Here is a 13,435-nt window from a genome sequence, read left to right as displayed (position 1 = left end):
CCATTGCTTGCAAGCAAGATATCATCCACATACAAGATTAGGAAAATGTAATTCTCATTTTTGAACTTTGCATAAACGCAGTTATCCTCAACGTTTTCTTTAAATCCAAAACTTTTAATAGTATTGCTAAACTTTAGATACCACTTTCTAGAGGCTTGCCTTAGTCCATAAATGGATTTCTTTAGGCGGCATCCCGTATCTTCCTTGCCTTCCATGATAAAACCCTTGGGTTGTTTCATGTAGACATTTTCTTCTAAATTTCCGTTTAGAAATGCCGTCTTTACATCTATTTGATTCAACTCTAAATCAAAATGTGCAACTAATGCCATTACGATTCTGAAGGAATCCTTACATGAGACTGGGGAAAAGGTCTCATTGTAGTCTATCCCTTCTCTTTGTGTAAATCCTTTTGCCACGAGTCGTGCTTTATACTTTTCTATATTCCCATTAGAGTCATACTTTGTTTTGTAGACCCATTTAAACATACTGTTTTGGCTCCTTTAGGAACAATTTCTAAGTCCCAAACATCGTTGGAACTCATCGATTTCATCTCGTCTTCCATTGCCTCTAGCCACTTTGATGAGTGAGGGCTTCTCATGGCTTCTTCATATGAAGAGGGACCACCTTCCATATGAACCAATTCTATGTTATAAACTTTAGAATCAGTAGAAATAGTTGATCTTCTAGTTCTTTTAGACCTTCTAAGTGCCTCATTCTCTGGCACATCCTCTAAAATTGGTTGTTGTACCTCCCTTTCATGTTCAACAACGGGTTCAGTCGGCTCCTGACGGACAGGTTCCGGATCTTCTCCCATAGTTGTTATGGTTGGAGTTACAACGGGTAGTGAGAAAAATGGCTCTTGAATCATCGAATTAGGTGCATGCACCCTCTTTTCCTCAAGATCAATTTTCTGAGATACCATGCCCCCCCTCATCATTTCGTCCTCTAAGAAGACCGCATCTCGTTTCTACAAACTTTGTGTATATTTTTGACAGTAGAAACAAAAAACTTTTGATCTATCAGGATAGCAATGAAGTGGCAGCTCACTATTTTGGGATCTAACTTTGCAATGTTTGTATTAAACATTTTGGCCTCAGGTGGGCATCCCCACACCCTGAAGTGTTGCAGGGATGGAACTTTTCCTGCCCACAACTCGTGCGGTCTTTTGGGCACCGACTTGCTTGGCACTCTATTGAGAATGTGAATGGCGGTTTTAAACGCCTCCATCCATAATCCCAATGGCAGGTTGGAGCAACTCATCATGCTACGCACCATATCCATAAGGGTGCGGTTACGCCTTTCAACTACTCCATTTTGCTGAGGCTCGCCCGACATTGAATATTGGGCTACTATTCCAGTCTCCGGCAAGAACTTTGTAAAAGGTCCAGGGACTTGGCCATATGGAGCAAAGCTGTTAGAATCGTGACTCAAGTCTTAGAATCTTAAGATCCTACGATCCAAACTAGCCCCTCTGATTCTACAATTTTTCTCATAGATTCTAAGTTTCTACGATCCTCATAGTTGTGATTCTATGATTCACGATCCTAGCAACGGAGTTTCGATCCGATTCAGAATCTCGATTCTGACAACTTTGATATGGAGTGTGTCATCCCGTCGCCAGCCGCCAATCTCGCCAGATCCGGCGACCCGCCGGTGGATCCGCCTGTTGCCCGTCTTCCTCCGCCTCTGGAAGGGCCGTTGTCGGTGCCACCGTCCCCTGGGCAACCCTGATCAAGATCGGGAGGATGTCCGAGCCAGCGGCGTCATGTGCCACAACACGCGCTGGGCCAGCCGAGCCCACGCATGGGCCGTGCCAAGCCCAGTCGCTGCAGCCTTGTGACAGCCCGATGCCGACGTTCCAGAAGATTCCCTTTCCTTTCCGTTTTCGTTGTGTGTCTGTTTATTTTGTCGCATCATCTGCATTGCATCGGCATCTCCATTCCCGCCAGTTTTCAAAACTTGCATCCGTTAGTAGTTGCCGGTTCTCGACGTTTTCCGTTCTGAGTCCGACCGCACTCGCACGCGCCCGCGGCACCGTCGAAACCCTGTTTTAAAAGTGTGTTGAAAACTTTCTCTGAACGGGGTGAAACTTGGCATGCGGTCGTAGTTTGTTTTAGTTAGACCGCCTGTCGAATTTCGTCACGATCGGAGTTCGTCTGGTACCCGAACGGTCGACCGTAGCGGCACCGTATTCGGTCTACCGTCGGACGTGTGTAGGTGTTTTAAAAATCGTTGCCGCGCCGCACCACTCCCCTCTCATCTTAGCCAACGCCATTCTACACACCTAACCCTAAGCCGCCTCTCCCATCGGACCGCACGATCGCGACTGGAGGGTCGAAAACCCCCAGATACCCTGCACCCTAGCCCCCTTTCCCTATTTAAGCACCCCTCCCTGCCTATTTTGAGCCAAACCCTAATCCAGCCTCGAAAACCGCGCCCAACTACCCAGCCGCCACGCCCTCTCTCTCCCCCCGCAGCACCTCCACCCACCAGCCGCCGCGGGCCCGCCTAGCCCAGATCGGGCCCGGACAGGCCCATCCGGCCGCCGCCGCCGCCCGTTCGGTTCCCCCGTAGCCGCGCCGCCCGAGGCTTCCCCCGTCGGCCCCGCCTCCGGCCGCCGCTCGCCGGCCTCCGGCTGCTGCCCACCGGAGCTCCGCGAGGAGCTCGCCGTTCGCCGCCTCCCTGCCAGCGCCGCCATGTCAGCCGGCCGCATCTCGCCTCCCCGCCATGGATCCGTGCCGCCGTCGCTCCCCGCTACCCGGATCTGCAGTGACCTCGCCGCCGTCTCGATCCTCGGCCTCCCCGCCGGTCCCGCCGTCCCTAGGGCTGCTGGTCGCCCCGTGCTTTTGCCCTGCGCCTTCGCCCCGCCGCCAGGAGTCGCCGTCGTCGAGCGTGCCCTCGGCCCCGGTCGAGAGGACGAGGGAGACGAGGCCGCTCGCCTCGCGTTGACCCCGCATGTCGGCCGGCCCAGCTCGAGCCGTGGCCCAGGAGCGCGCTTCTTCCCAGCCGCCGGCCCAGGTGGCCTTCTCTTCAACCGGGCCCAGCCCGAGGTGAGAGCCCCCCCTCTACGTGCTATTCCCCGCCTTGTGCTCCTTTTAGTATTATGCGCCCGTGGATAATATTGGCCCATAGGACAGATTCGGCCCGTGTGGGTTTTTATACAATTCCTGTGATTTTAGCATTTCAGGGAATTAGCTGTTTTTCAAACGAGCGTAGATTCCAAACCGTGCATCGGATCGCAATGTTTTAAATAGGTAACTTGTGTAGTTTTTTGCGTAGATTCATAATTTGCAACTTGCATGCATGTTTGAATTAGTTTGACCCACCGAATGCATAGATTAACGTGCTGTCCTAATATGTTGCGTCCCGTATTTATTTTTTCGCGCATGTCCGGTTTGCCCGAATGCCTTAGATAAAATGTTCATGCTCTAGGGACCCATTTGCCATGTATTTTAGAGTAGCCGTTCGTATTTTTGCACGTAGGGATTTCCGCTAGTTTATTTTCCCGTCTATAGGTTATTTATCTCGCATTTACGTGTGGTAATATTTTCGTGTTGCAACCCCACATATTTTATATGTCTTCGGGGTAGAAAAATCCATGGAATTTTTCTGTGCAATTAGTTTTAGCTTTTGAGTAAGTTAGTTCGTGTGATATTTTGCCGTGATGCCCTTTTGTTTAATTCGTAGGATTTAATCCGTTCTTCGTTTGACGGAGTTGTCAACTAGGAAGTTGCTCTTGGGTGTTTAGACTAGCCCCTGGTATTTTTGGTTGCAATAGAAATGCATGTTTAGGTGTGGTTTGATTGCTCTCAAGTTGCTAGAAATAGTGCTGATTTGGAGATGCTGAAATATTTGTAAGTCTGGAATCTGTTATATTTTGTTGTTGTCTTGCCTTGCTTGTATCTTGTGATGTGTGGCTCTTTTGAGGTTGGTACAATGGAGTTAGTTGTAGCCCTTGTGTTTATCTAGCATGCTGTGAAGTTTCATGCCATTTGGAGTCCTGTAGATATAGGTTTTGCTGCTGTCAATATAGCTTCAGATCGAAAACTGCACTTTCATGAGGTGTAGTTTTCATTAAGTCTGAAATAGTGTGTGAGATGCCATTTTGTGTCTTCTTTCCCTAGTGATCCATGATGCCTTGCTAGTTGTTGTTAGTTGTTTGTAGTAGTGCTTCTTTCCCTCCTTCGTGCCATGCCTTGCTTGAGTTTATCGGAGTTGTGTAGCCTGTAGTTGTGGGGCATAGAAAATGCTATGTGGCTGATTTTGGCAGATTGTAGTGATTTCTTGTTTTGCTCGTAGCTTTTGAACCGTAGCTCCGATTTGATCGTGTCCTATATGAAACTTGCTTAGAATCTCGTGTAGTTTCATTTTATATTGCTGGTTGTAAGTTTTGAAGTGCTCGTGACCGTCGTTGCACACATATTGCATTCATGCCATCATATCTTGCGGTGCTTGTATCTTTTGATCCGTAGCTCCGTTGGAGATGCTCTTTATGTCTAGATTACTTGTCATGACACGTAGAATCACGTGAACCTATTTGTTTTGCTGTTTAACAACTAATTAAATGTGTTAGTTCAGATCTGGACAGAATTGTAAATTAACTTGTGAGGTCATCCCGGAGGTGCTATATGTCATTTCCGACCTCACTTAAAATACCTAGATAGATAGATTAATTACGCTTCACCTCTTGCCATGTTTAACCACATTTAATATTGCCGAGTACCTAATCGGGATAGAACTAAATAAATAAACGTGGAATTTCATCAATATGCAACTCGTTGCATATTGAACTTCACTTAATATGTACTGTTTGATTGTGTGATTTGCCATGCCGTGACTTGCATGTTTTCAGCTGCTCATGCAACATATGTGTTGTGCATCGTGTGGTGTATATCGTGTGTTGATTTGTGTTTCCGGTTTTCTTCGTCTCAATAGAGCTCCGCAAGCGTGTCGGATTGTGAGGACCCGTTCGACTACGTCGGTTCGTCTGCTTCACGGAGGCATTCTTCTTCCAAGCGAGATCTCAGGCAAGATGATCATTTCCCCAGATACCATTACTATCATTGCCATGCTAGTTTTATCGCTTCTCTCGCTTATGTCTCGTTGCCTACATCATGTTAAATATCAGCCTCTCAACAATGCAATGAAACCTTCAACCTGTTCAACCTAGCAAACCACTGATTGACTATGTTACTGCTTGCTTAACCCTGTGTTAGCGTTGCTAGTTGTAGGTGCAGTTGCTTCCATGTGAAAACATGGGTTCCTTGTTATATCACCATATTTAAATGCTATTTAATTTAATGCACCTATATACTTGGTAAAAGGTGGAAGGCTCGGCCTTTCTATCCTGGTGTTTTGTTCCACCTTTGCCCCCCTTAGTTTCGGCTAACGGTGTTATGTTCCATAAATGAGCGCTCCTAACACGATCCGGGTTGTTATGGGGACCCCCTTGATAATTCGTTTTAGATTAAAGCTTGTCTGACAAGGCCCAACATTGGTACTACATTTGCTTAATCACCTAATAAAATTGCATAGGGACTTTCCGGACCCCAAGGATAATTTTAATCAACCCCCAGGCCAGTGCTCCGCATGAGTGTTGGTCCACCCACCTAGCAGTCGGCGGTGGCACCTCGGGGCAACTCGAGGTTTGGCTACCGTCCACTATGCATAGACGGTGTGTCCTGAGAACGAGATACGCGGCTCCTATCGGGTTCGTCGACACACCGGGTGGCCTTGCTAGATTAGTTTTACCTTTGACGAGATATCTTGTGCATCGGGATTCCGGTGATGCTTTGGGTAATCTCAGAGTTGAGGTTTTCCATAGGGAATCCGACGAGATCGCGAGCTTCGTGATTGAGGATTTCTATGCGGCTTGTGGTAATTTGTGATGGACTAGTTGGAGCACCCCTGCAGGGTTAAATCTTTTCGGAAAGCCGTGCCCGCGGTTATGTGGCAACGTGGAAACTTTGTTTAACAATGGTTCTAGATAACTCGAAGTTAACGTAATTAAAATATGTCAACTGTGTGCGTAACCGTGACTGTCTCTTTCATGAGTTCTTTCTCCGATCGAGGACACGGTGGGGTTATGTCTGACGTAGGTAGGTGTTCAGGATCATTCATTTGATCATCAGTAGTTCACGTTCCGTTATGCGTAGATCATCCCCCTCTTATTCTCTTGTAGTCGTAAGTTTAGCCACCAAATATATGCTTAGCCGCTGCTGCAACCTCACCTCTTAACCATACCTCACCCATTAAGCTTTGCTAGTCTTGATACCTTTGGAAATGAGATTGCTGAGTCCCCTGTGGCTCACAGATTACTACAACACCAGTTGCAGGTACAGGTAAAGGTTACTTCACGCGAGCGTGTTGATTGTTCATTTGGAGTTGCTTCTTATTCTTCTTCATCGATCTAGGATGGGTTCCAGGCCGGCAGCCTGGGATAGCAAGGATGGACGTCGTTCTTCTTTTCTCGTTTGTTTTCGTCCGTAGTCGGACCTTGCTCTTACTCTTGATGATTATGTACTGTACTGTTGTGACTCTGATGTTGCTTGTGGCGAGTGTAAGCCAATTCTGTATATATATCTTTTCTTTTCAGTACATGTACTTGTAACGATATACATTCTTGCGACACGACGAGATGCGCTTCTATCCCTGACGAGGTCTTCGTACCAAATTGAGGATAGGGTCGCATCTTGGGCGTGACAAGCCTGCTGCACCACCTGACCTCCTCGCCGAGTGGGCCGAAGCCCACAGGGTGAGCGAGCCTAGCCCCATCTATCCGTCGGCCATACAAAGTTTACCTATCTTGCGCTCACTCAGATTCGGCACAAATCGTTTTTTCTCCTTCACTACGAATTTGTCTATTTATCGAGGAAATTATTGTCTTGCAGAATAGTCTCTCATGTTCATGCATTTAATAACTCTCAAACCGTGCATCGGATTCAAATGATTTAAACATGTAAAATGTGTAGAATTTCGTGTAGATTCACAATAACCAACTTTCACAAATGATTAAAATGTTTAAACTTGTTGTTTTTATCAGTTTGCGTTAATTGCCATGTTAAACGGTTATTTTCATAACAAAATAACCGTAGCTACAAATTAAATAAACTTTATATGAAAATCATCTACTCTTCGTGGTCTACATGATTATGGCATTTACATGCATAATTGTTTGCATCTACATGCTCAGATCTCTATTGCAAAAGTGCATTCCATCGTAATCGACGCGAACTGTTAAAACTTGCAAACTTTGGTGGAAGATTGCATCTAATCCGATAGCCCATATGCATGTAATTCCTTCATGGAAATTGTTCTATGTGTTGTCTACTTTTATGCCATGCCATTGGTTGTCATTCAAAGCATCTCTATCAGGTCCATATGTTGCTCTAAAGGGGCTATCATGTTAAATCTGCTAATCTGTTAACGTTAAGATTCATTTTGCGAAGCTCGAATTAAGCCATCCATGCCTCTTTTAAATGTGTGCCAATGAAGTGATTTGTAGTATGTCATGTCTAGTTATTCTTATTAGGTTTGTCATGCCATGAATGTCATGTTTAGCTATAGTTTTCATCATGTGAAAATGCCATAAAAATGTTGCTGTTGTAAGGGTCCAAAATAATTCTAAGTGCGTTCAATGGAAAACCACATGCAAAGGAGACACATTTTCGTCATTAAAAATAACATCATTTTTACATAGCCAAAGCGATCATAGTAGGACATACGCTCCCACCTTTATTAGCGTTTTGTACCTAATTTTTTAAGGGGTATAACCCGTAAATTTTTTGAGGGTCACAGAAAAGCCACACCCGAAACCCTTATGTTTGAAGGTTGGAAGGCCGAGGGGGCCCGTATACCGGTCAAACCTCATCGGAGAAAACACGCCGTCGTGGAGTTTGCTGGAACCCATCCTAAACTCGCCAGAATTCATCACCGCACGCCGGAAAAGGCCGCTGGATGCCGCAATCGATCGCTGTCGGTTCGAATTGGACGAGCCCGACCTCGCCGTGGCCTCCCATGACCTCAGTCTGGCTGCCGGAATGCTTCCGGCACGACCGGCAAAGGGGCACGACTCGGCCGGGGCGGCTGGCAACATAGCAGGACAGTGCCGGCGGGCGACGGGGCATAGCAGGCCGGCGACAAGGCGTGGCCAGCGAGGCTGGGCGCGGCCGGCGTGGTGATGGGACGCGTCCGACGGGCGACGGGGTGCAGCCAACGGGCGGCGGGGCGTGGCCGACGGGGTTGGACGCGCCCGACGTGGCCGGCACGACCGATTGAAGGAAGGGGCGGCGGCTGCCGGACCGGATGAAGGAGCTCTGTATCCCAGTTTGACAGTTTGTTTTACACTTTCTGTTCGGCCATGGCTAAAATGAACCCTTAAAATGCTTTTTTTCGATCCGTATCTCAGTTTTACAGTTTGCATTTTTACGGGGTGCTGCTAGAGCTTTTAAAATAACCTATGGCGAGTGCAACTGCAAAACTGTGGGCGAATATACCATTGAACTTCTCGAAAAAACTTTCTCACTTTGGACTAGTCCAACAAGATCGTACGGTTGTAAATAATTTTAATAAATTGACAAATCAGCACAACCACATATGGAACTATTTACTTAAACTTTCTATTTATTTTTTGTTATTCTTAGTATTAGAATGAGAAATTAACTCTCTGTACATAATTATACAATATTTAGTGCACACACGAGTTTTACTAATCTTGAAATGATGCTGGAAGATGGAATATTTGTGAAAATTGCTAGACGAAGCACTGCATTATATATTGGAGGTAGCAAGAGAGATTAAGCGCGCGCCAGGCTAGGACGGCAACTGTGTTTGATATCTATGCTTCCCACCGATAGAATTCATCGTGTCTCTTTTCTACGTACTGTTTTGTGCCACCTCCTTCAGCTGTTACATGGAACAAAGAGACAAATTAATTAAATTAACAACACACGCATAATTTAATCAAGACAAATTAATCAATAGTATTCATGGATCATTTGCAAACATCTACACAAGGAAAGTTGCTGGCAAGTGTAGCTACCTTTGCTAGGCTTGCCTTATGGAACATGTAGCCCTGAAAACGACACATGATTTCATTGTCAGAGAAATGACCAACATATCAATTTTTTGGCTGGTTTATTAATCACTAAACGGGAAATAAATGTGCTTGCAAAAGATAAGGATAGACTTACTTTATCCGTCCCGTATATATAGTCACAGAAGGTGAAAAAAGAAGCGAAATTGCTCTGGCTCTTCCGTCCTACACGGTGATGGTAGTCATGGTGTGGTGCTCCTCCATAGAACGGGATCAACTTTGCCGGATTGAGCGGGAAGTCGAACCTGCACTTTAAATACCTCCACATTAGGGGCGGTCTTTTGTTTCATTATCACATGATGACAAAACAAAAGCGGACCTTAGGCTGCTCATAGTGGAGAGTAACATATAGTAGTATCATGTATATGTTACTATTGTATGATACTACCTTCATAATGCATAGTATCATAGGTGATCTCATTTATTGACATGCATGACACATACTCCCTCCGTTCCTAAATATAAGTCTTTTAAGAGATTTCACTAGGTGTTTACATACGAAGCAAAATAAGTGAATCTACGCTCTAAAGTATGTCTATATACATCCGTATGTAGTTCATTAGTGGAACCTCTAAAAAAACTTATATTTAGGAACGGAGGGAGTAGTAGCATATCATTTAACATGTTACAGTATCTACCTATGTTACTCTAATCTTCTTTTTTCTTTAATTATTTGATACATCATCATGTTTGCTAGTCCCAAGACTATGTTACTAGCTATGATACCCCACTATGGCTAGCCTCGTAGTAGAAAGGGAGCTAAACAAAATAGATTGGATCGAGAACATGCGCCCTTGGAACATCTTCAACATGTTGAATTTATGAGTCAAATATAGACATGTGACCGCTCTCTTCTTAATTTACATATGAGTCCAATAGAAGGTTCTTGTTGAATAGTACGTATTGATTTAGTATTGTAGATATTATAATTTTTTATACACTTTATCACATGGGCTATTGTAGATATTATATTTTTTTTTACACTTTATCACACTTTACAAAGTTTGTGTTTGACCAAAACAAAAAGCAGAATATCTGAAACAAAGTGAGTACAACTTTGCTCTCTCTGTCATTGATTTTATGCGACATCACCACTTGTCCTGTGCAAAGGATCTTGCAATAATTATATCTCACAATTATAAGGGACTCGTTTGGTAGTCAACAGTTCTTCTAGGCAGGCCCGGAGGAGAGGAAAATTAAACGGGCCGATTGGATGCATTCCTCATTAAATGTGATGCATGTCTTTTCTAGTTGGCTAGAGTGAAACAGTTTTGCACGGCCTTATTAATGAGTACTTTGAAGAGATGCTACTCTATCAATGCATGCGAGGAAGTAGCTCGTTTAGTGGATGAAGGATTACTAATGCGTCAGTTTTGCGATTAATTAGACGGTTTTTTTCTATCAATACAAAAACATCTAGGTCTCAGAGCCCTGTGAGATACGCCCAATATACTATGATGGATGGAGTAATGATTTAGCACCTAAACTCTTTTATGCATTGGCCTGCTTCCTTCATTTAAGTGGTTCGCCTAGGTTCACGTGGCATTGGTTCTTCCTGGGTCACCAAAGTGCTCTCTATCCTCCTTAATTAATGTGCCATGTCATTTTTCACTTAGAGCAAGTACAATAAGGTACAGTGAGCAGGCTGTAAGGATTAAAATACTATATTTTTGCTGAGTTGGATGAGAGAGATAAGGGAAGCGGGCTCTTCATGAAGAGCTAGCTCTAGCATGTGCTCCTATGTGCTTTGTGAGAATGAAATGTGAGCCATATATGATGAAAGTAGTACTCTTTTATAACTAACTATTGTGCAAACTAGCTATAAAATGAGCTATAAGATGGCTTATAGCCACGAGTTGGCTATACTATTAACCATGCTCTTACGTGACATGCTTAGCATTTATCTGTCGTGAAGCACTGAGAAGGGCCTAACATCCCTTGGTCACTCTTCCTATCAAGCCCCCTTTCAAGAACTGACCGGTCTGCTAGTTGGTGGCTTGGGATTTCCGCCTTTTTCTTAATTATTAGGTCCAAACAACGTACTTTAAGAAGTCAGCCTAGCTTAGGTACGTGAGTCGGTGTACAATCCAGCCACCCAATTTTAAATAGTCGTAGGTGCAAATTTGGTTTCTAATTATTTCAAAAATAAAAAATTAGGGACCCCTACTTAATTCCTTTCAAGCAAAAATACAGATGTACCTCAGTTATGCGATTGTCATTTTGTTAGCTTTTGCAGGCTCCAGACCTAGTCACCTAATTGTAATCTTTAATTTTTTACTCTCGGTCTTTTGCATGCTCTTTGGCAATAAAATGGACACAAATAAAAAGGAACCAGGCACCTAGGAATCAAGTTTTTGAATGACAAGCCTAAGTTTTTGAACCTTGATAAGTTATTGGCAGGTGTCTTATCAAGGTTACTTTATTTTCTAAGATACTTACATACAAAACTAAGAAAAGGCAAGCTATCTTATAGGAGTATTTAGAAAGGGAGGGGTAAATAAATGAAGTTTACCCTTTGTGCGCATCTAGGAGCGCTAGCTGGCGTATGAGGAACCAAAGCCATAAGGTGGTCATGTGGCAGGGCACAAGAGCCGGGCCGACGAAAGCCGGGAAGCCGATGATGAGCACGTCGGACCAGTGTGCATACAGCCCCACGTAGCCGAAGGGCGCCGTGTACTCATGGTGGACATGGTGAATCTTTTCGTATCCCCACTTGGTGTGCAGCAGCCGGTGCACCCAGTACCCAAGGTAGTCCTCCACTAGCAAATACACCGCCAGTTGCGCTGCCGTCTCTCCCGCCGACGGCAGCGGCAGCCCCGTCCTTATCCCCACCATCTACTCCAGCATTAGTAAACATTCAAGATTCATATTCTTCCATGCAACGCAAGAATTAACTAGCTCACTCAGGCATGAATAATTAATGCTAATGCATGCATGGTATGGACCTTGACGGCAGGGTAGGAAAGGAGCTGGACGGGGCCCATGGCGAGGAGGAAGACGCGCACGGTCCGGACGTAGCACCGGAGGAAGGCTGCCGGCTTGAGACGCACCCTCGGCTGCAGCTTGTACGGCAACAAGATGGCCGGTGCCCGGAGCTGGAGCACTGCGAGTGGGAGCGGGGCCAGCGTGTAGACGACGAGGAAGATGACCACGTGGTGGCAGTAGAGGTAGTAGTCCGACGTCGTCGCAGAGTACCGGAACCACGCCGCCTCCGCCCATGTCAGAGCGCGCCCCAGCGCCGCCTCCGCCTCGCCCGCCGTCGCGTATGGGAGCATCCAGACAGCTGCCAACTCAATCACCTGCCTTGATCAGGTCCTCTGCCTATCGGAATGCTCCTAACCATCGCTATTTGTAGTGGACGTTGGTCTCTCTACTCGCTGACCAACTTTACGCATGACACATACAGTACGTGATATGCGTCCTTGTCCTTGTCCGTCAACCAACTCACTGTGCCATGCATCCTTATCACCCACTAATGCATGCGCGAGACCCTTCTCTTCCCCTACCCCGCCAGTCGATGCCACGTACTCCATTCTCTTCTCCGTCATTCGCCCACCTCCTACCCCCCCCCGCCGCCCACTTTCGTCATCGCCGCCAGTCGATGCCACGTACTCCATTCTCTTCTCCAAATCATCCGCCCGCCTCCTACCCCCCCGCCGCCCACTTTCGTCGTCGTCGCCAGCCATCCGCCCAGCAAACTCACCCTCCCGACAACATCGTTTCCCGCCGCTGCCGCCCAGCTCCGTCACTTTCTCTTGGTGGGGCCTGAGGCTCCTCTCCGGCTGGAGTCTTCCACAGTGCCCGCAAGATGTTCGACACTTTAGACAAGGTATAAATGGAATCCGATGATAATATTTTTTCTACAACGTTTTTTTTGGATTCAGATGATTCTTCATCTGATGATAAGGAGATGGAGGTGGCTGCGTTGGTCGTCCATGACCACGTAAGTATCGACCGACCACAGTTTAAGGGCTCCATGCCGGGGCACACGTCGGCACTGAATCGCAACCGAGAGAGTGATCATTTCCTATTCTGGAAAGACTACTTCGATACCCCAAATCTTCTCTTCAAACGTCACTTGTTCAGTCGCCGTTTTCGGATGGCTAGACATGTTTTCAACCGTATTCGAGAGGGGGGGGGGGGGGTTGAGTACGGTAACTATTTAGAGTGCAAGACGGATGCCCTTCAAAAGATTGACTTCTCCCTTTATCAGAAATGCACTGCTGCCATTTGGATGCTTGCATATGGAGTCCCCGGCGATCTCATTGATGAGTATGTCCGGATGAGTAAGTCCACCTGCCTTGAGTCCATGTATACATTCTGCAGGGTTGTCATAGCTGT

General features: G+C 45.9%; 1 protein-coding gene and 1 long non-coding RNA gene across 2 annotated transcripts in view; one reads left to right on the top strand and one right to left on the bottom strand.

Moving 5' to 3' along the window:
• The window catches only part of LOC123410178, a 38,466-nt gene extending 26,341 nt beyond the window's left edge, over positions 1 to 12,125 (top strand). The window contains exon 3 of the long non-coding RNA XR_006612996.1: positions 12,051 to 12,125. This is a non-coding gene — a long non-coding RNA (uncharacterized LOC123410178). The remainder of the gene's footprint in view (positions 1 to 12,050) is intronic.
• Positions 8,614 to 12,427, bottom strand: LOC123410177 (very-long-chain aldehyde decarbonylase GL1-10-like). Its single transcript, XM_045103073.1, has 5 exons — positions 12,040 to 12,427; positions 11,607 to 11,929; positions 9,192 to 9,339; positions 9,041 to 9,073; positions 8,614 to 8,904 (listed from the first exon to the last, which is right to left on the bottom strand). Exons 1-5 carry the CDS (start codon positions 12,367 to 12,369, stop codon positions 8,875 to 8,877), a joined length of 864 nt encoding a protein of 287 aa, XP_044959008.1. The 5' UTR covers positions 12,370 to 12,427; the 3' UTR covers positions 8,614 to 8,874.
• Between the last annotated feature and the right edge of the window lie 1,008 nt (positions 12,428 to 13,435).

Source organism: Hordeum vulgare, chromosome 7H (genome assembly GCF_904849725.1).
Source record: "Hordeum vulgare subsp. vulgare chromosome 7H, MorexV3_pseudomolecules_assembly, whole genome shotgun sequence".
Lineage (NCBI taxonomy): Eukaryota > Viridiplantae > Streptophyta > Magnoliopsida > Poales > Poaceae > Hordeum > Hordeum vulgare.
This window is presented reverse-complemented; position numbering and strand designations above follow the sequence as displayed.